Below are 27,094 nucleotides of genomic sequence, written 5' to 3'. Positions count from 1 at the left end.
ATAGGCGGGATCTCATTGCATTATTTCTTACAACTACCTATAGAATCTATAATTATCTCAAAGTCATAAACTTAACTAAAAGAAAATGCTCGGCACCATTTGAAGCTGCAGCCAGTACCGAGTCAGGTGTCATCCTGCTGCAGAGGAGCTCACAGTCCACTCCACAAGGAGCTGGGCGCATAGGCACAAACTTGTAAGGCACAGTGTTCCCGGTTTCGGACTTCCCAGCATTCCTGCACCTTGTCTTGGTAGAAAATCTCCTCCTGCTCCCATTTCCTCCCTTACCACCCATTGGGTGTGATCATGACCAGCTGCATAATTTGCAGCACACTATGCAAAGTGAAAATGCAAGGGTCCTTGTTAAAAAATTATTAAGAATTTTGAGCCCTGGCTGGTGTAGCTCAGTGGATTGAGCGCGGGCCTGGGAACCACACAATCATGGTTCAACTCCCAGTCAGGCCACATGCCTTGGTTGCAGGCCAGTTCCCAGTAGGGGACACACGAGAGGCAACCATACACTGATATTTCTCTCCCTCTCTCCTTCCCTTCCCCTTTAAAGATAAATAAATAAAAATTTAAAAAAATTAAATTTAAAAAAAAAGAATTTTGAGACAGCAACAGCAGAGCATTTACACATGTGCAGGGCCCTTCTGAGCCCAGAGCCTTGCGTGACTGCACAGGTCACGCTCTTGTGATGCTGGCCCTACTTGCGATCCTGGTAGGGCTGCCAGTCACCATCTCACCTCCCTTGGCAAAAGATGGTTCTGAATTACCCAGCAGTGGTCATTCATAATACCTCATTGCCCTGGTTACTCCTCCCAGAATCCTTCCAGGGAAATCATATCTGGTGAAGCTGGGAGAGAGAGAACTCATTTTTCTCTGGGACGAGTTGCTGACTGAACGGATGTCTGTTGGGTGCCCCTGTGCGTCAGGCCCTGTGCTGCATGTAGGAGTATCAAGGGTGAGCAAGACGTGTATAGACAATCCTAGCCCTCGTGCAGCCTGTGTCCTACCAATAAAGGCAGACAACAGTAATGACTACAGTTTGGATCAAATGCAAAATCAAAAAATGAGTGAAGATCTGTGCATGAAAATAACTGGGTGGCCAGATACATAGGATTCCTATTTTATAGGTGAGAAATGTAAAGGTAAGGTAAGGTTAAGCAAATGAGCTTAAGGTCAGAGATCTGGGAAATGGCCAAGGCGGGGTTCCAGTGCAGGCGTGTCTGCCACCAGCTGCACCTCGCTAGTTGGGATCATTGCAAACTGAAGCGCCCATGTGCCGTGGGGTTGTTAGGGGCTCCGGTTCTGAGCTGTAGCTCAGTTCGAATCCTGACTTCCACAGGTTACTCGAATGTCTGAAAGTCTTGCTTTTCTCACTTATAAAATGAAGACTGTTAAGAATTGTTGCTGCAGAGATTAAATGAGATAGTGCACACAGACTGCCTAGTAAGAGCTTAGTGAGTGTTAGGTTTACAAATCACAGTTTCAAGTTAAAGGAACTGAATTCCATTCAAATCTGCTTTGGTGCTGGGTGTGTCACATCCTCAGGGAGCCTATTTTCCTGGACCCTAAAATGAGGTTAGTGATGTACTTACTGCATAGGCTCATCCTATGTATAAATGAGATGATAATGGAAATGAAAGTGCTATCCAAATGTGGCAATTTTATTTTAAAGCTGGGGTATCTTCTCTGACCAGTGGTCTTTACTCTCTTGGCAAAGGCGTCCCGTCCTTCCTCCTTCATGCCAACCCTGTAACTAACTCTGTTATAACACAGTTCTGTTTTGTAATTACTTACAAGCCAGTGTCTCTTAGCAGACTAGGAGCTCTTTGAGGCAGAGACTGTGCCTGTTCCCGATTCCCCTTTGCACCCCTAGCACCTGGCTCAGTCGCAGCTCAGTAAAAGCTGAGTGGCTGACTGGGCCTTGCCCCTGGGTGTTCCGCGTTGTAGAGCGCAGTGCTGGGGCGCCCCTCACAGCTTCGCAGGACCACCCGGTCAGTCCTTAGCTGCCCTCCCATTTCCCCCACAGCGAAATCCAGCTGCTCGAAGACTTCTTGCTGTTGTCCAAGAGAAAACATCTGTACTGCTTCTCTCTACTACCAGTTGTTTCTAGAGAACAACAAATCCACTTATTTAAAATAATAATAAAAAAAAGATCAGCAAGCTCTACCTCGTGGTAGCATGCCCTGGCCTTTCCCATCCTCTTCCTCTTCCCATCCCCTCTCCTTCCCCAGGGCCCCTACCTGTGCCCTTCCCTCTCCAACCTCCAAGGGTCCTTCTTTTGCTTCTGTAACTTGTTTCCTGAGTTCATGAAGCCCAGCTGGCTCACTTCTACAACCTCTGTAACTTTCTAAATAAACTTTCTTATAATTGAAGCAAACAAAAGGTCTGTAGTGTTCTATGTTGATGCTTTTTATGTTGTTTCTTTTTCACTGAGCTGTTTATTTGGGATATCATTTTGGTATTAATCATTGTATTTTGTAGTTATGTTGTGCTTATATGTGTTATTACAAGGTTCTCCAGGCTAAGATTTATTGTAGAAGGGAATGGATACTTCATTATTTCGAAAAGAGAGGGAGGACATTCAGGCATTTAAGAGAGTGAAGGCGAGAGGGTCCCCAATGAGTTCATATTCCCCTTGAAAATGGAGGGAGACGTATTTAGCTAAGTTTGAGGAGGTAAAGTACCAAAATTGTAGAGTGTGGACGTGGTTTGGAATGGGCTTTGGGAATCAGCGTGCTGTTGAGAAAGCACCCAGATCTTGGAGGTGGGAGGCCGCCTTGTCAACCCCCCACACTAACTAGCTGTGTGATCCAAGGCAGGTCACCCCAAATTTGAGACTTCTCTGTAAGGCGGTCGGACCAAGTCCCTAACATCCCTTTTTACCTCTAAAATTCTGAGTATCTGTGACTGCTAGCTTCCACCCACCAGTTCTTGTTCTGCCTAATGGAGCAGCATAAAATAAGACGTTCTTTGACAGCTTTACAACTGTTCGGAGCCAGCCATCATGCTTCTCTTTCTCTTCCCACCCAAATAGCCTCTGCTCTTTCAACCACTTTTTATGACACTATTTCTTGGTAACTCTCCTGGGTATACCTTTTTAAAAATAGGTACCCCCCGAATACATGACTCTTCAGAGTCTGATGATTGCAGGGACCATGAGTTACAAACTCCTGTATTTGATGATACTAAGTTAGCTTTTTATTGGTTCTTATTTTAAATACTGAAATACTGCCAACCTCAATCTGCCTTTTGCCTTCCTCTTCCCCCAGTGCACATGCCAATATAGTTACATTTTTTTATTGTGGTAAAATATACATGACATTGATCATTTTTAGCATATAGTTCAGTGGCATTAAATACATCCATGTGGTTTTATACCCATCACAAGCATCCATCTCCAGAACTTTATCATCTTCCCAAGCTAAAACTTTGTCCCATTAGATGCTAACTCCCCTCAGCCCTAGCAACCACCATTCTACTGTCTCTATGGCTCTGATGACTCCGAGCACTTTGTAAAAGTGGAATCACACTGGTTGGTTCTTTTTTTATCTGGTTTATTTCACTTAGTATAATGCCTTAAAGGTTCATCCATGTGGTAGCAGGTATCAGAACTTCGTTTCTTCTTAAAGCTGAATAATATCCCACTGCATGGATTTATCCATTTGGCTTACTCATTCATGTGCCAACAGGCATTTGGGCTGTCTCCACCCTCCGCTATTGTGGATACTGCTGCTTTCAATTCTCTTGAGTGTGTGCTCAGCAGTAGAATTGCTGAGTCAAGTGGTAATTGTTTAATTGGTTGAGAAGACACCATACTCTTAGAATAAAAACTTTTGTCAAGACTCTGAAAGAGTCTTCTTTCAGGCTTTTGCAGGTGGACTCCGCACCTGACGTACCTACTTTATGCAATGTTGAGTACAATTTATTATATACAGTGATCCCTCTGATAAAGAATTGTTTACATATAATGTATTGTTCACTGCCCAGATTAAAATCAGTGCAGGGATTAGCTTTAGAATGTTGCAGATTTTAATCTATATAATATGCAGAGAAACATAACCCAACATCTTTGGGCATACATTGTAGGCTTCCCAATCCCAACTTTTCTAGGAAAAGACAGCATTCAGTGGCAACTATCCAGAACCACTGGGCTTTAAAAACTGGTAGAAATCTGGCTTAGTGTTTACATAGTGCCACACGTTTTTATGTGCAAGGTAAGCCCTACTCAGCATAATTGTAGATTTTATGACCTTAAATACCCTAAGTCAGGAGTGTCAAACTCATTTTCACTGTGGGCCACATCAGCCTCATGGTTGCCTTCAAAGGGCCGAATGTCATTTTAGGACTGTACAAATGTAATACTCCTTAACAGTTAAGTGACATCTCAGCACTGCCGCCAGGTAGAAACAAGGTGCCGGGCCAGATAAAACAAGGTGGAGGGCTGGATTCAGCCCTGGGATTAGGCCACCTGTGCCCTGAGTGATGTGTCTTGACATTGGCATGTGGGAGATCCCCTCTGTCCTCAGGATGGCCAGATGGATGGAACTTGGAGCAGCCAGAGCCTCTTACCTGTTACCTTATCATCAGGAGCCCTGGACTCACTTAAATATGGCCAAGGAGGAGCTCCGTCACCTGGTCATCCACTTCACAGCAGCTGTTGAGTGTACCTTTGCTCATCAAAGACAAGGAAGCCATGGAGTTACTGGAGCAGTTGCTGTCTCAGGCTCCTGAGGTCATGGTGGGTGTCCTGGGCCTGAAGACTGGACTCTGCAGGTGCAGCTCCAGATAGCCCTGCTTTCTGCTTCACACACACTGGGTACTTCTGACCTTTGTGGTCAAAGCTAATGGCAGGGCAACTATTCTAAAAATATATGTACGGCACTGGCTGCGTGGCTTGGTTGGTTGTAGCATCATCCCCATGCATCAAAAGGTTGCAGGTTCAATCCTCAGTGAGGGCATGTATGGGAAACAACTAATCAATGTTTCTCTCTCTCTAAAAAAAAAAATAAACCTATCTTCGGGGGAGGATTAAAAATACATGTACATTCTGCAAATTGTAACTACATTATCTTGAAATATTTGACATGATCTTAATTTGATTGGAAATCCATAAGACATTTCCCATTACATTTTGTCACTGAAAGTAAATTACTAGCCCTGGCTGGTGTGGCTCAGTGGATTGCATGCCGGCCTGCAAACTAAAAGGTCACTGGTTTGATTCCCAGTCAGGGCACATGCCAGGGTTGCAGGCCAGGTCCCCAGTGGGGGGCATGTGAGAGGCAACCACACATGGATGTTTCTCTCCCTCTTTCTCCTCCCTCCCTTCCCCTCTCTAAAAGTAAATAAAAATAAAAAAAAAGAAATTATATAGTATGTGCCTCCTCTGTCTGGCTTCTTTCACTAGGCATAATATTTTTTGTTTCATTTGTGCTATAGCATGTATAACTATTTCATTCTTTTTATGGTTGAATAACATTTCATTGTATGGACAGATCACTTGTTTATCCATTCATGAGTTCAATGATACATTTTTTTAAACATTTTATTTTTAGAGAGATGGGAAAGGAGGGGGAAAGAGAGGAAGAAAAACATTGATGTGAAAGAAACGGTCGCCTCTCGCACACCCCCAACTGGGGACCTGGCCCATAGACAGGTGCCCTGACCAGGAATTGAACCAGCAATCTTTTGGTTCACAGGCTGGTTCTCAATCCACTGATCAACATCAGGCAGGGGAAATATGTGAATAAAAAAAATCAGCTTTTGTGTCACCTACTTGTGCAAGTTTATTATTAATGGTTTTTATTAAGAATTGAAGACATTATTACTAAAAAGTCTGCATCAGGAATTATGTGTAGGCATTTTAACCTGTTATCAAAAAAGTCACGAAAGGGTCGTCAAGGAACCAATGGACAAAGCCACAGTGGGGGAGGGTTGAGGGTAGGAGGTGGGGGTGGGGCAGGGGAGAGTGATGGGGACAAATGGAGACAACTTTACTTGCATGATAAAAAAAGTCACATTCCCCAAAGTAAGCTATGTTATTTCTTGATACTTAAAATTATTTTTAGAAGTATTTCATGAATCAAGTTTTCAATAAAACATTGCATACTTTTTTCTTATATAGATATGTAATACATTTTTAATCCAAATTGCATGTACATATTCCTAAATCCCAAGTGTATTCTGTTGTGCTGTACAAAAAATATCTTTTTTACATGCCAGGAGTGAAAATGCTGGAAAGCATGCTTTACAGAATGCCTGGTTTTAAGTAGGATTCCTAATAGGGAGAGAAGGCTACACATAGGATTCTTTAAAAAAAATTTTTTTTAGAGGGGAAGGGAGAAAGAGAAACATCAATGTGTGGTTGCCCCTCATGGGCCCCACCCTGGGGACCTGGCCAGCAACCAGGCATGTGCCCTGACTGGGAATCAAACCAGTAATCCTTTGGTTCGCAGTCCAGTGCTTAATCCAGAGCCGCACCAGCCAGGGTCACGTGGAAGGATCCTTGATATGGCTCACTGAGAAAACGCACATATTTATTTTTGGTTGTCAAACAGTCTTCAATCAAAATACTTCCCTTTGTAGTTAACTAGCCGGCATTCTGCTACACTACTGTTGTCATCTGTGATGTCAGGAGGGTGGCAGCCATCAACATCGCAGCTCGCAGACTGCCCAGTCCCCAGGATCTCTTTAATGGTTCCAGAGTTCTCTAGCCAATCAGTACTGCACCTGTCAGGCAATGTTGACAACCTAGTCGAAAGTGGTATTTCCATCGTGCTTAATGTCTTTGCTTCTGTTTCTTGGTGGTTCGAGGGCTCTGATGATCAGGGCAGAGGCAGAAGACACTACCTCGGTCTGGGCCTGTCTCTTCTGAATAGTCACTTTCACTGTAATCCTCAGGCCCTTCCATTCACCAGTCATTTTGGCAATGTCATCACTAACCTTTTCTGGAGACAAGCCCAGGGGGCCAAGCTTGAGGGCCAGGGCAGATGTGGCACTGACTTCCCCACGGGTGCACTTCAGGTGCACGACTTTGGCCTCTTTGGGGTCGAACTTTAACAGCACCGTGGAGGTAGCTGGTTTCGAGTGACCGCGGGTTTGGGACGACCAAAGCTGCATCTCTGGCTCCTCTGAGCCGAAGGCCGGAACCAAAAGTTCACATATTTACAATTTTGCAAATTGACCCTACTTCCCCACAAAAATCAACCTTTATAAAATGCTGACAGCTCTAGTTTAGATTAAAATTCTATAGAGGCTGCCTGAAGAGCTATGGGTTAGTTTTGTGGAGAGTAATGCATTTTTGCCCCCCCCCGCTTTCTTGCAGCATAATTGACAAAATGTTAAGATATTATGAAATGATGCCCCTTATCTAGTTAACACCTCAGTCAACTCACATATTTATTTTTTATGAGAACATTTTAAGCTCTACTCTTACAAATTTCAATTATACAATACAGTGTTACAAACCCCAGGCACCATGCTACACACTGGATCCTTAAGTCAATCTTTTAATGGACCACATCTAACCCATTGCTTTCTCCCCCATCTATGACTAGTAAGATCACGTTGAGTTTGCTATCATGATTTTGTGACAGCGATTGGTGGACACTCTGTAAAATATTTTGTAAGTCAGCCCTGCCCGATGGTTCAGTTGGTTGTTGTCCTGTACACCAAGAGGTTGTGAGTTCAATTCCCAGCCAGGGCACATACCTAGGTTGTGGCTTTGATCCTGGGTCAGGGTGCATATGGGAGGCAACTGATCAGTGTTTCTCTCTCTAAAAGCAATGCTACACAAGGGTGAGGGTTAAAAAAAATTGTAAATCAAAATGTTCTTAAAGCTGTAGATTCTAAGCCTGGCTGGTGTAGCTCAGTGGATTGAGCTTGGGCCTGCGAACCCCAAGATCGCGGTTCGACTCCCAGTCAGGCCACATGCCTGGGTTGCTGCCCAGTTCCTGGCAGGGAACTCACGAGAGGCAACCATACATTGATATTTCTCTCCTTCCCTTCCTCTCAGAAGATAAATAAAATCTTAAAGAAAAAAGCTGTAGATGCTAGATTTGAAAAAAATACACACATGGGCTACTTGTACACTTTTATTATTTTATAATTTATTTTTAAGTGACAATAAAAATGTTTTTCCCTTGTTGGGGAATGACAACTATATTTAGTGGAAAGGGCCTTAAAAGTAACAGCATTTTGTCCAAATATATATAATTGCACGGAAGTGATATAAAGCCTTAAGAAATGCTAAGAAAACTAGTTCTCTCGGATCCTCATGAGCACACCCCAAGAGGCATTGGTTTCATGGGGACCCTTGAACCAAGTAACACTGATGCCAACCCCAAGCTCCCCAGTGACACATGGGCTGAGGTCAGAAGAGCCGCCAGGAGGACCCACATGCTTTGTGACAATGGAATTCTGCACTAACATTAGGGCTTCTTGATGTATTCATCTTCCCATCCAACTAGGAGTATTAAGCACTTTAGTTTGAAGTGTATTTGCCCAGGCTTAAAACCCACAGAGAACTTGACATCACCAGAAGTAGCTTCCTAATGTGGATATTAGGGCTATGGGAAGAGCAGCTACTCTACAGGCCATTTCCTGATGATGGGGGGCAGAGGGGAACAGCGGTCTCTGAAATAAACATACAGAAGCACGTGGCAGAGGCTATCTAGATAGCGTTTCCCTCATTTAGAAGGTACTGTTAATGATTCGAGCTCATCTACTCAATTCAGGGAGAAAAAGTCCAGTGGAGCATTTGAAAGATTTTGAGAACTGTGGTTTTTGTTCTAGGAGAGCCTGGTATGTATATGAAGCACTCATCACACTGAGACATGGAGGGAAATGTGGGGCATGTCTGCGGTGCGACAAAGAATGGATGAGGTTTCCGCACTGCGAATGGCTGGTGGCTCACACCCCTGGATCTACCGGACAGCCCCTAACGCCATGCTGAGATGTGCACTAGGTCATCTCGAGATGGTTCTAACAGACTGACTCACATGTTTAGCGGCAACAGTTAATCTGGGGCTCCAAGGGCAGTATTCCTTGGAGTATTAGTATTCCTTAGTCAAGGAATACTAATCAGCCAAAACCACCACAGAAGCCTTTTTAACTACTACCAACATCTGTACAACTTGGCTGGACTCTAACTGGAAGGAGTCTGTTTTATGCTGCTATACAAAAACTTGCCTAAATGTTTAGCTGAAACACTGAAGACCACAGAAAATGATTTTTAGGGAGAAAGGCAATTCCTTATTCCAGGATTGTGAATGAGCAAAGGAAACCAAATCTAAGGGTTATTAGGGCCACAGAGGCCCAAGGGTGAGAAGCCCGAGTTGTGGATTTGTTTTCAGTCCTGTCCTTTTGGAAGGTAGCACAGGACTGAGAGGCTGACTCCAGCTGTGCGGCCATCCATTCCCACAGCTGCTTAGATCAGGTTAGCAAGGCCAGGCATTGTGGGTAAACACTGTCAGGACACAATTTGCATCGCTTTGGTTCATTGTATTATGTCTCCTGAAGAAGTCACTGCCTGTCTGCTTTGGGCTCCATACCTTGGGTTTTCCTGGTAAGGTGGGCAAACCTCTATTGCTACAGTGAGTGTTAATCCCCTAGCCTGTGCTCAGCTAAACGAATGTTTCCTTCAAAACTCTCAAATTGATGCTCCAGTAATCAGCATGTTTTAGATATCTTAGATTCGTATCCAGTTTTAAAAGACAACACACCAGTTCTCAAAGCTTCTTTTTGATAGAAGGTCCCAAATAAACCATCTGCAAAAATCTAGCCTTGTCCACTTTGCAAACTGAGTTCTTATACAATTGTGTCCACTGGTGTGCTGAGACAGAGATTTCTTCCAGTGCTATCAGCAGAGAAAGACGATTTCAGGCTGTTTATAGGCACTTGGTGGGTTTCATATTTTGTTTTTGTTAGCACTAGAGGAATCACAGAATGCCAACAGGAGTATCTCCCTGAAAACCAGGTGCCATTCCTCTCACTTTAGGTAAGTAGAGGACCTGCCCTTGGCCAGGAGCAGCTTCAAGGGTGTGCTATGAGGCAGTGTATTCAGAATCTATGCAGGAAGCATGGATGTCTGGGAAAGGAATCATCTTTAGACTGAGAACAGATGGAGGGTTGGATCTGTAGCAGACACCTATACACCCTTTTTTCTTTCATCCCTTCTTTTTCAAGAATCTAAATACTTCCTGGGCCCTAGGCAACCAAGGAGTGAGAAGGCTCAAAGCTGTTCTGTTTGATAGCTAGTGTTGCTGGAATCTGGATGGTGGCTACATGGTGGAATCGCAGGACACCAGTGCCATGAGGGCTCATGTGGCTCCAGGAGATGTGCAGGCTCTGGACCAGGTCGGTACCTGTAAGAAAGGCATGCATTCGCCACACGCAATCACCGATGGGTGGCTTCCAGTGTAGGCAGAGACCTCGGTGATTTGCTCCAAATATACACATCACACAAGTGTCTTATGCTATTAGGTGGATCTCAGCTAAAGCTCTGAAAGGAAAAGACCCGGAGAGGAAAAATTTCCTGTGCATTTAAATGCATTAACTGGAATGCATGAATAGATATAACCAAGAACTCTCTTTATGTTTAAAAATTAAACTTGCCTGGGTCATTAATTCTACTAAAGTTGCAGTAACATACAGTCCAAAAAGTCAACTTTCCCGATTTCTAGTTACTTAAAACAAAAAATGGCCACACACACAATTAGACACATTCATACAGTTCCCACACTCCCAAATGAAACTCACAGATAACGGCACACACACACACAACACTCAGAAAGCTCATGTGTACAGGTGCCAGGACACACCCCTTGAAGCTGAGATGCACGTGGGCTGCAACTAGGGTCAAGAGGCCCTGCTGCAGATGTGTTCAATGTCATTTATCTCTTTGGGACAATCAGCAGAAAGGATGAGAGGTGAGTCTTGAGTCACCACTACATCATCCTCAATCCGTACACCAAGACCACGAAACTTCTCTGGGGCATCTCTGTCATCTTCTGGAATATAAATACCTGAGAAGTAGAGAAAAGAATGTACTGTTTATGAAAGGCAGTCCACGGATGATTTGGGGCAGATAAATTAACCTGTTAAAGTTCATCTGTAAAACTGGGATCTTAACAGTGTCTACCTAGGAGTCACGGAGATGAAATGAGACAATACACATACAAAAGTGACTAGTACATAATGATGTTGACTGTCATTACTAAAACTATGATTGTAGTTAGTTTGTAGACTAGACTGCAGGCTCCATATAACTATAGTAATGCCAATCATGATTCTGTCATATTTTAGAGGCTCAATCAGGCCACCAAAGTACTTAACCTATTAGTATGTCCATGTATGCTGGGAACTGGTAGATAGGAAAAGTGAATTCTTTCTCTGCCTAACAGTCCTGTGGGAAGAGGGAGCTTTGCTAAAATAAAGACATAAGATGTTTTAAAATATATATATTAAAAACACTTATTTAGAGATTATAAGACTGAACAAGAAGGTACAGAAATACTCGAATAAACCCTCCCAAATAAGCCATAAATTTAACTGATGTACATGCTGTAAAGTATGAGAAACAGGAAGATTTTAATGAACATTTGGAAAATTCTAAGAGCCCAAGGTACCCTTTCTAGTAATGAAGTCAGACAGACAACAGTCTTTTCACAGGAAAGAAACTGTAAACTTCCCCACCTATCCTCACAGTTGCTGCTCTGTGATAAAAAGATCAGCAAAGAAAAATGTAGTCGAAGTCTAAGGGAGCGCCCAGGCACCGACTCAACGGGACTAACGGTAATGCGAGGCCACAGGCAGCAAACGTGTGACTGGGTTCAAAGGGTGCTACGGAAGACGCATCCCAACTCAGCGACCCCACCCCGAAACACGTTTGGTGCGGGGGTGGCGCGCCGACCCTGAGGAACGACATTTCACAGACAAGCTAAGCTGGCGGTCAATAACAAGCTTCCTGGGTTTGAGTCCAAGATGGCAAAGCAGAAATATCCTGAGCTCACCCCTCTCACTGACATGTAACCTACAACTACACATAGAGCAGCCGTCTCTGAGAATGACCTGAAGACCAGCAGAACAGATGTTCCACAACTACAGACGTGCAGAAAAAGCCACACTGAAAGTCTAGTCAACACCCACCCTATCCCCCATTCCCTATGTGGTGACTCACAGTGGGAGAGAGATCACGACTGCTGAGGTTGTCCTTTAAGAGCGAGGGGTCCAAGCCCCAGCCTGGGGTACCTGCACCAAGAAGAGGCGCACCCATAACATCTATCTTTGAAAACCAGAGCGGCTTATGTCTGGGAGAGCCAAAAAGCTGAAGGAAACCCAAGTTGTGCTCTTTCTGAGTCCTGGCACCGAGGCAGCAGTTTGAAAAGCACCTAAGTCATATGTGAAGATGATACATTGACTAATTTTAGGGTGTGTGCTGCACGAACAGGGATCTGTTGGAATTTTCTCCTGAGTCAGAGGTGTGGTGGGTATCTTTTCCCCCCTTTCTGTAACATAGCTGGTCTGATATTGGCAGGCATCATAACTAACACTCTCCATTAACCTTGCTAACACTGCTTGCCCCACCCTGGCTAGCACCCTCCAAATCTGCTCTTGCTCCACCACACCCAGTGGGTGGCCTCAGTCAGCACCACAGCAATGTGTTTCCAATGTACCCAATGTACCTGGCCATGCACTCAACCACACTGAAGGCTTGCCCAGAGAGCCCGAAACAGCAGTGGCCAGGCCCCCACAGCCAGCGGGCCAGGGACCAGCCTCACCTGCCAGTGTGTCCATAGAAACTGTGGCCCCACCACAACAGGAGGCCACACTAGTCCACCTAGGGAACACCTCCAGAGCACCTGGCTCTGATGACAAAAGGGATTCCACCACTGGACCCCAAAGGACACCTAAATAAGGCCATTTTTTAACACCAGGAGATTTAGCTGACCTACCTAATACATAGAAACAAACAGGCAAAATGAGAGAGGAGATTATGTTCTAGCTGTGACCTATGTGGCTGAGCTGGTCAGGCATCACCATGCAAAGAAGAAGGTTGCTGGTTCAATTTTGAGCTAGGGCACATGCCTGGGTGCAGCCTGGTCCCCAGGTAAGGCTTCTCCACTTAAAGAATTCCCTTTAACATTTCTGGTAATGTTTGCTTAGTGGTGAGGAACCACTTTAGCTTTTGCTTCAATAACTGTCAATGGTTATTGATGTTTTTCTTCCTCTCTCTTTCCCTTCCCCTCTCTCTAAAAATCAATGGTCTTTTAAAAACAAAACAAAAAAAAAACCAGGATAAAACTGTGGAAAAAGAAGTCCAAACAACAACAACAAAAAAACAGGATAAAACTGTGGAAAAAGAACTAAATGAAACTGAGCTAAGCTGTCTACTAGATAGAGCTCAAAGTAATAGTTACAAAGATGCTCACCAAACTGCACAGACAAGTGGATAAACTCAGTGAGAACTTCAACAAAAATATAAAAATTACAAAAAAAGACCTATCAGAACTGAACAATAGAACAACTCAAATGAGTAACATTGGAGGGAATCAACAGCAGATCAGATGACTAAGAAGAATGGGTATCGATCAATAAGACAGGATAGTGAAAATCACCCAAGTGGAAGATCAAAAATAAAAGAGTTGAAAAGACTGAAGGTAGCATAAGTGATCTTTAGGACAACATCAAGTGTACTAACACTTGAATCAAAGGAATCCCAGAAGGAGAAGAAGAAAAGGGATGGAAAACCTATCTGAAGGAATAATGGGTGAAAACTTCCCTAATCTGGCCAAGAAAACAGACATCCAAGTCCAGGAAGCACAGAGTCCCAAACAAGATGAACCCAAAGAGACCCATGCCAAGACAGGTTTTAATTAAATTGTTAAAAGTAAAAAGAGAATCTTAAAAGAAGAAAAAGAAAAATAATTAGTTTCACTCAAGGGAATGCCCATGAGACTAACAGCTGACTTTTTAATAGAGACTTTGCAGGCCAAAAAGGAGTGGCACAATATACACAACATGATGAAAGGGAAAATACCTGTAGCCAAGAATACTCTACTCAGAAGCCCTGGCTGGTGTTGCTCAATAGATTGAGCACGGGCTGTGAACCAAAGCGTCGTCAGTTCAATTCCCAGTCAGGGCACATGCCTGGGTTGCAGGCCAGGTTTCCAGTGGGGGCCACCTGAGAGGCAACCACACACTGATGTTTCTCTAACTCTCTCCCTCCTTTCCCCTCTGTCTAAAAATAAATAAAATCTTAAAAAAAAGAAAAAGAATACTCTACCCAGCAAGGTTATTATTCAGAATTACAGGAGAGATCAAGATTTTTCTCAGACAAGCAAAAGCTAAAGTGGTTCATCACCACTAAACAAGCGTTACCAGAAATGTTAAAGGGAATTCTTTAAGTAGAGAAGAAAGGCCAGAACTAGAGATAAGAAAATATATGAAAGAAAAAAATTCTCGCTAGTAAAGGCAACATATAGTAAAGATAATAGACCAACTACTTATAAATCTAGTATGGAAACAAATAAAATGGCAATAAGTACATATCTATCAAAAATTACTTTAAATGTAAACTGATTAAGTACTCCATTGAAACAACATAGGATGACTGAATGAATGGAAAAACAAGACCCTCACATATGCTACCTACATGAGACTCCAGACTGAAAGACACACGTACACTGAAAGTAAAGGGATATAAGAGGTATTTCAAGGAAATGGAAACAAAACAAAAAAAGAGACCGGGATAGCAATACTTGTACCAGACAAAACAGACTTTAAAACAAAGGCTATAATAAGAGACAAAGAAGGACCCATTAACTCCATTTCTGGGTGCTTATCTGAAGAAAAAACCCCAGTAATTCAGTATTTGAAAAGATATGTGCATCCCTATGTTCAATTGCAACATTACAATAGCCAAGATATGGACACAACCGAAGTCCATAAGCAGATAAATAGATAAAAAACAACTGGATGTGTATTTACACATTATTCAGAATGAAAAAGGATGAAATCTTGCCATTTGCAATGACATGGATAGACCCTAAAAGGTATTGTGTTAAGTGAAATAAGTCATAGAAAGACAAATACTGTATCATTTCACATGTGTTAAATCTAAAAAACTACACAAATGAACAAAAAAACTAGACTCACAGATTCAGAAAAACTGATAGTTGTCAGAAGGTTGAGCAGTGGGGGTGTGGGAGAAAAAGTGAAGGGCAATAAGGAGTACAGAGGTACAAAGTCAGAGGCAGGTAAAGTACAGCACAGGGAATACAGTTCAGTAATACCATGATGACTTTGGTGACAGATGGACAGGGGACTTTTCCTGGTGATCACTTTGTAAGGTGCATAAATGTGAAATCTCACTATGTTATACACCTTTAATGTAACACTGTATATCAACTATACCTTAATTAAAAAGAGGTTCACATTCCAGAATGAATAAAAAAAGCCATGTCCCAGCTATAATTATATACTTTAGAGATGGAAACACTTGAAATCTAAGAATAAAATCTGCTTCACAACAAAAACAGCATCAGTATTTAAAAACTGACTCTTGTAACATCACTCCCCACACTTTGCCATGGCTACCATTTCTCTGTTGAAATCTGCCCAACACTTAGCATCATGCAAGCCAGGAACCATGAAATTACCAGCTTTCTCTGAAGCTTAAGAGAAAGAATTTGGATGCTAAGAAGTCGGGTAATGTGGGCAGTTCAATGCAGTTTGCAGAGCAGGTACAGCTAAGAATATGGTGAATCTGCAGGTCTTTCTGCAGGAAAAGCACTGGGACCTTCAGCAGGGTGAACAGCCCACCACTGCTGCCCAGAGACTGGCACAGATTGGCCCTGGCAAAGGCATGGTTGGTAAAGATTTCTTTCTTTCTTTTTTCTTTTTTTGTTAAAGATTTTATCCATTCATTTTTGGACAGAGGGGAGGGAGGGAGAAAGAGAGGAAGAGAAGCATGAATGTGTGGTTGCCTCCCACGTGCCCACACTGGGGAACCTGGTGCGCAACCCAGGCATGTGCCCTGACTAGGAATCCAACCAGCGACGCCTCGGTTTGTAGGCTGATGCTCAATCCACTGAGCAACACCACCCAAGGCAAGATTTATTTCTTTATATCTACTTATAGAGAGTTGTCCCCTTGTACTGTTTGCTGGAGAAGTCAAATTAAACAAATTGTGTGATGTTAAATAAGAAAGCTCAAGAAAAATCTAAAATAAAGGTTCCCTTCTACTCAGAGTCATTCTCTGCCCCGACTCCTAATTTATGTTAGTTTAGGTGAGAATAAATGATGTTTTCCTTTTTATCTGACACTACTACTATGTGTCCCGGGCGTCAGAAGCTGCTACCCACACCTTTTACCTGGCTCCACTGTGATCACCATGCCGGGCTGTAGAGGGAGGGAGCGGGGCATGTCTGGAGTGTCGTGGACATCCATCCCGAGGTAATGGCCAACATGATGAGGGCAGTATTTTCGAGCAGCCTGGAAAAGATAATTGACAGTGTTATTAGAGCAGTGACCCCTTAAGAGGAAAGTTGGACGTATATGAGCCAGTGAGATAGATGTTAATACCTTCCCCATGGTTCTGTTGCTTATGTGGAACCTCTCCGTGGGCTGCTGCTTAAGAGACCTGATCAACTGCCACCCCTCGAATGAAATTCTGCCAGTGCAGATGGACTAACCCACACTTTCATTCCCACTACCTAACATATACACACATGCTGACTTGGGCAGCCCCAGTAGCTACAATGACAAATGGAAATCTCTTTTCTCAGGGAATGGAAGAATGATGTTGTTAGAATAATTTTAATTTCAATGTTCACACACCCCTCTTAAAGTCTACTCTGGGGACCCTAAGTATCTCTCAACATCTTGTGGAACAGGCTGAAACATCAGATAACAGTAATTATCAGGCATTTATTGGCCTGGATATTTCTATCTGTTAATTAAAGATATGCTGGCCTGCACAAGAAGAATTTATAGTTTCTTTCCTATTGATAAAAAAACCCTGGCAGCTTAACTATGGAAATGGGAGATACTTAATGCTCTGTTTGGCTTGATCAACCAGCATTTTAATTTAAAGCTGAGGTTTTACATTTTTATGGAACACCATTACATTTTGGACACAGATGAAATTCACTAAAGACATGCCCTTGAGGATACTACTAAAGTCTCAACAATGTCACTGAAGCTACAAACACCATCTCCTCCAACTTCTAGCTTTTCAAAATCACCACAAAAGAATTAAGAGTTAACCCCTCTTCCTTTTTGTGTCCTTTCCACCGTCTGCACTAGACTTCATTTTATGCCCTCTGATGACAGAGCTAGTTATACAGCATGCAATGAAGCAGAATGTGCTGCCACCTTCTGGGAGGACTAAGCACTGACTCACTTTTTTGTAATGCGCGTCCAATCCAAGTTCCTTTTACAGATGGAGAATCACAAAGACCATTTCTAAATCTGATTAGCTTTACATAAAAACCGAGCAGCATGCAAGGTATTTTTGAGAAGTGAAGTTAAAAGAAGTGAGGTACCTTGAAGGCATTATTTTCCTTAATGTTCTTTATGATCCCCAACTCTTTTAGCTTCTGTCCTATCAGGGTCAGCATCATGCTGTAGATGTTTTCCAAGCTTGTTCCAGGGGAGCAGAGCGTCAGACAATCTCTCTGGATCTCTAGAACAGCTTCGTAAAGTTCTGCCTGAGGTGCTGTAAATCTGGGGACAGGAAAACCAAAGAACTTGAATTAACTGATAATGCAGGAAGTCTGTGCCAAGAAAAATTCTGATATGTTAAAAATCAAATTACAGAAAGTGAGAGGAAGAGACAGGAAAAGATAACCAGTTAATTGCTTTGTGCCGACTAACAAAAGACTGCTCATATCTGAATGTAAGTTGGAGCTGAGAAGCAACTTCCAGGCATCTATGAGCCAACCACCAGCCACCACCACATCCAGCATGTACATAAACTTTCAGGGCTGTTACCTGTAACCAATCAGAAACAGTCAATTTTGCCCTGGCTGGTGTGGCTCAGTGGGTTGAGCACCATCCTATGAAATGAGAGGTCACTGGTTTGATTCCCAGTCAGAGCACATGCCTGGGTTATAGGCCAGGTCCCTGGTTGGGGGCCTGCAAAAGGGAGTCAACTGATGTTCTTTTACACACCGACATTTCTCTTCCTCTCTCTCTCTCTCTCAAAATAAATGAATAAAATCTTTTCAAAAAAGTAATAAATATTTCTTCCTCTGAACTGGACTCCTATCCTAGAACTGCACTGCCCTCAACATCGCTCCTTAACTGTAGTCAATGTTAGTTCTTTCAAAACAACTTAACATCTTTCTTTTCCTAAACATAATGTATAAAAGTGCCCATCAACTCTAGGACGGTGCACATGTTGCCTCCATGGAAAGCCCTGCTGCTGGTGGTTTGGACAGCATGCCCCACGACCTGGTTCTTTGCTGGCTAGCAGGATGGCCCAATAAATCCTTTCTTTAAAACAAAACCAAAAACCTTTAAGCTGTGGAATTACATTTTGCTTAACATTTACTTCTAAGTTTGATGAGAAAAATTCCAAGGTGACGATGATGGGGCGCTGTAGGTGTTTAATTAGTACCAACATATCATTACTGACAGGACCTTAATCATAGCCTAGACGTTCAACAGGAAGAGCAATAACCCTTCCAACTGCAGCAGAAACAGTCCGTCATTCAGCAGACACACTCGAGGTGAGGCCAGAAGATGCACCCAGTCGTGAATGGTGTCAGAGGACCAGACCAGGCTGCTCGAGAGCCTTTCCAATTTTTATCATTGGGGAAAAAAAAAAGCATAGGGATCCACTTCTTATGGGCAAAACATGTCATGGGATAAGCCAGTCAATACTCCCGTTACTAGGAACTTATAGGTGTCTCCAAAATAATAATTTCTTTGGCAACCACAGGGAAAAATGATAAAACAACTACAGTGGGGTGGTATATGATATGTATCTTCGTGTCCTATTGCTAGGAGTGTAAATTAGTACAGCCAATCAAATCAAAGGTCTTCAAAGATGCTCATATAATCTAAGCTTCTAATTCTGCTGTAAGTACCTATCCTAAATAAACTGAAATTAAAAAAAGCTGAATGTATAAAAATGTTCACTGTGATGTTTTTTATAATTAAAGGTATTATCTAAATGTTCCCTAATGGAGGAATATTTAAGTATAACAATCAAATGGTACAGTGAACCCCTATACACTCAGCTCTCAGGCTGGGTGACTATCAGCATTGCTGTCTGCATCCATACTCTATGCCACCACAGCACTACTAAATATTCCATACGTTTTTTAAACGTAAAATTTACATACATTGGAATGCACAAATCTGAGCATGCAATTCTGACCAATGCTGATGAAGCTGGGGACACTGAACCCCTAGTTTCTTCTGTGGCATCTCTGCTGGCAGAGGCAGTACTTCTACCACCATCTGAGATTACCCTTGTTTTGACTGAGAACCTACAGGTAGTTGCCTTGGTACTCGCTTCTGGACTTTTAACTACACTGTACTCCTACCTGGCAGGTCCTGAAAGGTTAGATATGAAGTGTGACCCAATAACCAAAAAGAACTATTTAATTTTTCCTGTTTATATAGACAAAAATTTGAAAATACGTGTGGGAAAGGATAGTGATGTGTGGGATAATGGCGGGAGGAACATAAAGTTGGATCAGGCCGAATTTATTGATATGGGTCCACTAAGCAGAGATTCTGGAGTCACTGTCATAGCTTAAGGGGTCAGAAAGACTCTAATAGTTTATTTGCTTGGCTGGCCGCATTGTGGGCCCAAATGTATCCTATACTAAATGAGTTCAAATACCAGAACTGCCTTGCTGTACTGGAGAGTGAATTCTGCCTCAAGATTGCAACATCAACTGTTGCCTTCAAGTTTCTAGCCTGCTCTGCAAAAGTGTGAGTCTATTCCTTAAATGAATCAATTATTATCAATCAATCAATCAACTTACCGACCTACATATATACATATATACATACTTGTGCGTGGATGTTAACTAGGTGTTTCCAGGTGCCCAATTCTGTAGTGTGATGAATAACAGTCTTTGCAAATAATCAGGAGCTTTGCAAAGGCAGTTAACGTGAGCTAGAGGGGACCGTCTATTTTTAGTCATTTATCCTAAACAAAACCATATTCCAAGAAGCAGTGGGATCTGTAGAAGCCTTACTTGCCATTGACAGGCCAGGTTCGGGTGATGTCACTCACGTAGCAAGCAGACTCACAGCCTCCATCCAGCAGCACCATCTCCCCATCCTGGAACAAATGTAAGACGGGTCAGAGCAGGTGCCCCCTCCACTGTCAGCTGTTTTTTCTTTTAATTTAAACTCCTTGTGTCTTTCATGTTACATCTATTTTTAAAAAGCTCTAATTTAAAGAAGACTAATTGTCTCTGGTTCCTTCTCACAAGAAACAGCATCTAAATTTTTCAAATGAATTCAGTAGCTTAAGAAAGGAGCCATTGTACAGTGGTTTAGTGCATTGGCTCTGGAACCAGAATTCTTGGGCGTGACTTTCTAGGTGTAAACATCAGCACATAATAAATGTCACCATTACCATTATCACCAACAATTAACAAAATCCTAAGCCCTGGCTGGTGTAGCTCAGTGGATTGAGCGCAGGCCTGCGAACCAAAGGATCGCAGTTCGATCCCCAGTCAGGGCACATGCATGGGCTGCAGCCAGTTCCCAGCAAGGGACACATGAGAGACAACCATACATTGATATTTCTCTCCCTCTCTCCTTCCCTTCCCCTCTAAAAAAAACCAACCAAAAACAAAGAAACAAAAAAAACCTAGATAAAGATTTTACCTAGGGACTTACTCATATACAATTACTCTTAGCCATTTAACTTCAGGATATCACTTCTCTTTCTGCTCCCTATCAAAATACAAGTGGGGGAAGAAGAAAACTTTGGGTATATCTCCATCTCACTACTTGTCATGTTACATTGAAATGACCTACTTGTGCCCTTGAAGAAAGGACGTATATCTTATTTATCTCTAAATAAGCACAGAACTTGGCACACCATAGAGTAATGGTCCAGTATGTACATAATAGTTACAGTAACTTTGAGGAATAGATGTGATTTTTGTTTCTGGAAAAATGATAGAATAAATTTTCTGTTAGAAAACTACGAATATCATCACAATTAATGAATAAAACAAATGTTAAGTACCCTAAAACTACATATTACATATATAATGTTTATGTATTTCATAAGCAAGCATACCATATGTGGCAGAAATATTAAAAAAAATCAAGGGAATGACCAACTAAAAAAATGCAGGCCACCAGCGGGTGCCTGCCAGAGGGAGGCAGGAGGACGGGGTACACCACAGATACAGGGTATTGGGAACGTGCTGACTCTTGCATAGCCTGAGTGCTTTATGGGCACTCATTTAAATAACATGCGGTATAATTTGTTTGCTATATCGACATTTTGAATTTACTGAATATTAACATAATTAAAAGTGGATTTAGAGGAATACACAACTCATTACCTGTATAGTCACTTGGAGAGAACCATAAAAGATAAATTCTTTCATAGCTAATAAAGTATTTTTTTAAAAAAATTTGAGAGAGAGAGGGAGAGAAGAACACTGATGCAACCTGCACTCAGGTGCCTCTCGCATGCTCCCCAACCCCCAACAGGGGGCCCGGCCTGCAACCCTGGTACATGCCCTCACCAGCAGGCATACGCTGGGGGTTGAACCAGTGACCTTTTGGTTCATAGGTCAGCACTCAACACACCAGCCAGGGCGCTAATGATGTATTCTTAAAGCTGCCTGCTCGTGCTTGGCCCACTGTAGCTACCTGACCTTAGAAAAGGAGTGTTATAAAAGAATGTGAGCAGAGGCTTTAGGGTTGAATACTTGCCTCTGCACTACCATGTTACCTAATTTTTTAAAGTTTATTTTCCTCACCTATTGAATGGCATGTCAATAAGTGCTCCTGTCTCACCGTGCCCAAGTGAGGATCAAATGAGACAATGCCTGTAGAAGCATGTCATAAATCATAAAGTACTTTATATAAATGGCAGTATTTTGTGAAAGCTGCAGGCTGGGGGATCCTGAGGGCAGTGACTTCTCTGCTAGGGCATCTGGACACAGAGGAAGCAGTGCTGACAGGCACTCCGCATACCTTGATGAGCTGATTATTCTTCACATAGTGCAAAGTGTTGGACCGGTTGCCCCCAGCGACCACAGGTGGGTAGGCTAAGATGTCTGCTCCCCGGGCCCGGCATTCAAACTCAAACTGAAAAACAGCAAAGTGTGACTGAAGAAAGGGTTTCCTTAGGGCCACCCCAGCCGAGGCTCTCCTCAACAGCCCACACTCCCCTGTAAATCCTACTCCCTGAAATCATTACTGGAAAACTATTCACCACATCTAACAAAGCTTCTTACGCTGTAATTTCAGGCCACTTCTTATTCTTATCCCCATCCTGCTATTCAATCCTATCATTATATCTGTTCTTTTCTTCTGAGTACTCTAAATTTCCTGTGATTTTCAAATTAAGTCCAGAAGAGGACCCGGAAAACCTGTGATCAAGGCTGAGTGAAGTGACAGTCATGTTACATTACAGTTTGCTTTTTCCTGAACACTGGGATACAGCTTGCATTTTTAACAACAATGAGCTCTAAATGACTCATATCAACCTTTCAAATAGCTATTAACCTTCACGCTCTGGAAGATTTCAAAAAGATGCTAGGTAAATGGTAAATTCTATGCATTTCACTATGTCCTAGGATGGAGTTGACTGACAACCACCTGCGACTACGTACAGTTTGACCTCCAATTCTCTGCCTTTACATTTACTTAAACAGTATTCTCATCACACACTTAAGCCTTTCCTTCTTCAATGTTTCTACTCTGAAATTTTCTTCCTTTAACTGTAGCTCCGCACACTTTACACTCATCTAATAAATCACCAGTGACATTTAAGAAGGAGATCCTCTCCGCTGATATCCTGGTCACTGAATGAAAGCCAAACAGATGCCACATGCAGACCAATGGAAGGACTTTACATTTGCCTCGCCCCAAAGCTTTCCAGTAATTTAAAGCTCACCTTAGCATAAAGAAAGCTCTCCTCCACAGGGGCTTTACTGGCAAACATGGTCTCTATGAAAGCCTGTGAAGGGAACAGAGAATAAAAAGAAATCCTATTTTAACTATTTTGCTTGTTCATGTACTTAAAATACTGGAATTCAACAAATGAAGAACACCCTTCCCCCAATTTTGTGAACCCAAGGATGTGACTTTGTGGGCATGACAATATACATTTCCCAAGGGGAAAATACTGCATTCAGAAATATTTGACTGATCACAGATTTAGTGGAAGGGCACCCAACCTTCCCAGTTAGAATATATGTTGTATGCTAGAATGAGCTACATGGAGACACATCTGTCATTTATGGAACCAAATGTTTCTGTAGCTCTGGAATGAACAAAATTACGGATTGAAAAGTCCAGTCTATAGTAGAGTTTCCCAACCGCAGCACCACTGACATTTCGGGCTAGATGGTTCCGACTGTGGAGGCTGTCCTATGCCACGCAGATGCCAGTAGCACTTCCCAGTGACAACCAGTTATTGCCAAACATTCCGTGGCAATTAGTTCTCTGTGACAGCTACACTGCCTCTAGGCTGTGTTTTTCTGTTTTTATAAACACACCTGTTTATAATTCACTGTGGTACCTTATTCCAAGTAGGGATTTTTGGGAAAGATTTATTATTTATTTTCAGAGAGAGGGGAAGGGAGGGAGGAAGAGAAGGAGAGAAACACCAACTGGTTGCCCCTTGCACATGCCCCAACTGGGAGTGAGCCCGCAACTCAGACATGTGCCCTGACCAGGAAGGAAACCAGCGACCTTTCACTTTGTGGGTCGATGCTTAACTGAGTCACACCAGTCAGGGCCCAAATAGGATTTTGATTAGCTTACACGAATACATAAAATACGAAACAGCATAAATTCTGGGTAGTTAAAGAAAAGCAAGGCTTAGTGGGATGAAGCTCAAAAAAAATAATAATGCACACCATAATTACTATGGCTACTATAGATGGTCCACAAATTTACCTTGGAGTTTTCTAGCAGCCAATGTAAACAGTTTACTCTGTCAGTTATATAATTTCCAGTGTCTGTGGGACAAAAACAAATCAGTTGCACAGGGACATAACTATAGGCTACTGTAAGTAGAAAGAAATTTCTCTCGAGTTGTTAGACTCTAAGTGAATGCAATGTGGGAAGGAATGTTTGAGTACCGTTTTTCAACATACAAGGAAATGACAGCACCGTAGAGCCCAACAGGAAAAGCACGTGGGATGGCCGTGGGAGTATCTGCATGGCTTGCTCCCTTCTCTCATTCTGATCTTTCCTCCAGTGTTTTGTCCTTCTAGAACCCCCTTTCTAAACTGGCACTTTCCATCATGCTCTCTCCCCTCCTATTGCTTCATTTTACTTCACAGCCATTTCATTCCAGCCGACTCTTCATCGTATGTTTGTCTCATGTCTTGCCTCAACTAGAATATATGGATAGGGACACATGGACTATCCATTATCCTTAAAACATAGAGCAGTACCTGGTACCACAGTAGCTACATTACTATAAATACTTGCTGAATGAGCCCTAGCCGGCGTGGCTCGGTGGCTTGAGTGCTGGCCTGCAAACCAAAGGGTCACCAGTTCAATTCTCGGCTGGGGCACAAGCCTAGGTTGTGAGGGTGTGCAAGAGGCAACCAAACATGTTTCTCTCCACCTCTTTCTCCCTCCCTTCCCCTCTGCCTAAAAAATTAATTAATTAATTAATATTAAAAATGTGCTGAATGAATTAGTAATTAAAACCAGTTAAAGTCATTATCAACACACACAAATGTTGATAACTGACTAGTCAGCACTATAAATTTAGTATGAGGCATAAAATGAAGAGAGAAAGATAAAGCGCTGGCTGGTGCGGCTCAGTGGATTGACAAGTGCCTGTCTGCAAATCAAAGGGTCTCTGGTTTGATTCCCAGTTGGGGCATATCTGGGTTTCAGGCCAGGTCCTCAGTAGGGGTGTGTGAGAGGCAACCACACATTGATGTTTCTCTCCCTCTCTTTCCCCCCCCCACCCCGTCTCTAAAAATAAATAAATAAAATTGTAAACAAAAAAAGAAAGAAGGGGAGGGAGGTGGGGAGGACTGGGATGGTGGGGAGGGGCAAGGCAGAAAACTGTACTTGAATAAAGTTAAAAAACTTAAAAAAATACCTTAATATATGTTATATATAATTTATGTATGTATAATTATATACATAAAATATATAATGAAAATAGAAAAAAAGAAAAGAAAAATGTGGCAGTTATAGTGAGGTTCATTCATCTAAGAGAGGGATTTCTTTTTTTAAAAAATTAATTCCTTTCAAACTTTTACTGAATTTCTGCAGTCATGGCCCCTTCACACTGGTACACAGACTAAGTGATAGAAAAGTTCTTCTTGCTTCCTAAGAAGTCAAATGCCTGACCTTGCTTTCCTTTTTTGTAATGAACGCGCCCCCTAGGAGCCCATTTCTTCACAGATGATGGCACCTGGTTCAGTGCCACCTATCCTTACGATGTGTGTGATGTCTTCCTATAAAGGTCCAGGGGCAGAACGTATGACTGCCACTTCTTATTAGGGTTGTCTCCTCACAATATAGTTCATGTTCCCAATTAACACTCGACCCTCTTACTTCACCAGGTGCTATTTAAACGTTTGTATTTTGATTCTTTCAGAATGTGAAATGGTTGTTTTTTTTTGCATTTCACTCTGTGCATCTCATAATCAACACATCAAGAGTAGACATTGTACAGCTTACAGCCAAGGGACAGTGGAGAGAAAAAGCAGGGATGATTTCACGAAGGTGCTGGGTGTGTGTTCACACGTGGGTGATGTGAAAGTAGGGAGACAGTGACATTTGAGAGTGTTCGGTACGGCTAGAGTGTCAAGTACATGTGGAAGAATGAACCATAAAGCTGGAAGAGAAGGCAGAAGAGGCCAGGCCATAAAAGGCCCTGCGTGGGCATGTTAAAATTTAATCCTAAAAACAACAGAGGGTACTAAAGGACTTTAAGTAGGAGAGAAGACAGTCTGATTTATAAAGACCACTCTAGCTCGGGTAGAGTTAGAAGTAGGCACTAACAGAGGCAAGCAGACAGACAGCAAAGGGTAGGTGTCCCACTGTGCACCAGGCACAGGTCAAAATAAGACATCTTGGTATTTAAACCCAGGTGTGTCTGTTTTCTACTACACTATTCTGCCTCCTTAGGAGTGAACTTGGGGACTAGTTAATTAGAATAAGGGTTGGGGAGAACTATTATATAGATAACTTTCCTATTATTAACCATGAAAAAGAATAGAAGAGTCAGGTTGGGTCCAGCTGGCAGAGCACAAATTCAGATAATCAGAGGGAGTTCAGGTAGAGATGTGCAAGAGGCAGGATGCATGTTCAGCTGTAGGAGAGATGTGGCCTGGGAAAGGTCTGACTCCCATCCCAGGTTTACTTCTGTCCATACATCACGCCAACTCTCCGTTCTGCAAAGGTTACTGAACTCTAACGGCAAGGTCCCTTACTTATTTTAAAACAAATCAGACTGCAGGAAAATCTAACTCATCAGTATCACAGAGGCATAAATTATATTGGCTTGTACCCCCCAAAAAGGGAAACTTCCATTTGGGCTGAAAAAATGTAAATACAGCATAATTATTCTTAAGAAAATTATTTTGCCCAAGTACCCAAAAATCTTTTTTTTAAGAATTTATTTATTTATCTTTAGAGGGGAAGGGAAGGAGAGAAGGAGAGAAATATCAATGTATGGTTGCCTCTCATGAGTCCCCTGCTGGGAACTGGCCTGCGACCCAGATATGTGCCCTGACTGGGAATCGAACCGCGATCATGTGGTTCACAGGCCTGTGCTCAATCCACTGAGCTACACCAGCCAGGGCCCAAAAATCTTTTAATTATATTTTATTGATTATGCTGTTATAGTTGTCCCAGTTTTCCCCTCCTCCACCCAGCATCCTCCATTCCT

At 42.5% G+C, this 27,094-nt stretch overlaps 2 protein-coding genes across 5 annotated transcripts in view; both read right to left on the bottom strand.

The window, feature by feature from the left end:
- Nucleotides 1-6,454: 6,454 nt before the first annotated feature.
- LOC119002354 (60S ribosomal protein L12-like) lies at nt 6,455-7,617 on the bottom strand. Its single transcript, XM_037068228.1, has one exon. The coding sequence runs from the start codon at nt 7,120-7,122 to the stop codon at nt 6,754-6,756; it is 369 nt and encodes a 122-aa protein (XP_036924123.1). The 5' UTR covers nt 7,123-7,617; the 3' UTR covers nt 6,455-6,753.
- Nucleotides 7,618-8,102: 485 nt separating this feature from the next.
- The window catches only part of XPNPEP3 (X-prolyl aminopeptidase 3), a 42,969-nt gene continuing 23,977 nt past the window's right edge, over nt 8,103-27,094 (bottom strand). For 3 of the 4 annotated variants that reach the window (XM_037068469.1, XM_037068472.1, XM_037068471.1), the window contains 6 exons: nt 23,120-23,182; nt 22,195-22,308; nt 20,223-20,308; nt 17,550-17,730; nt 16,377-16,497; nt 8,103-11,027 (listed from right to left, as the gene is read on the bottom strand). In XM_037068469.1, the coding sequence (XP_036924364.1) occupies nt 10,861-11,027; nt 16,377-16,497; nt 17,550-17,730; nt 20,223-20,308; nt 22,195-22,308; nt 23,120-23,182 (732 nt within the window). In that variant the 3' untranslated portion in view covers nt 8,103-10,860. Of the gene's footprint in view, nt 11,028-12,181; nt 12,253-16,376; nt 16,498-17,549; nt 17,731-20,222; nt 20,309-22,194; nt 22,309-23,119; nt 23,183-27,094 lie in introns of all 4 variants that reach the window. The other variant, XM_037068470.1, reaches the window with a different exon arrangement.

The sequence above is a fragment of the Sturnira hondurensis genome, unplaced genomic scaffold (assembly GCF_014824575.4).
Source record: "Sturnira hondurensis isolate 20B ecotype Veracruz unplaced genomic scaffold, ASM1482457v3 Scaffold0017436, whole genome shotgun sequence".
Lineage (NCBI taxonomy): Eukaryota > Metazoa > Chordata > Mammalia > Chiroptera > Phyllostomidae > Sturnira > Sturnira hondurensis.
The sequence above is the reverse complement of the archived record's forward strand: the minus strand, read 5'-3'. Positions and strand labels throughout refer to the sequence as shown.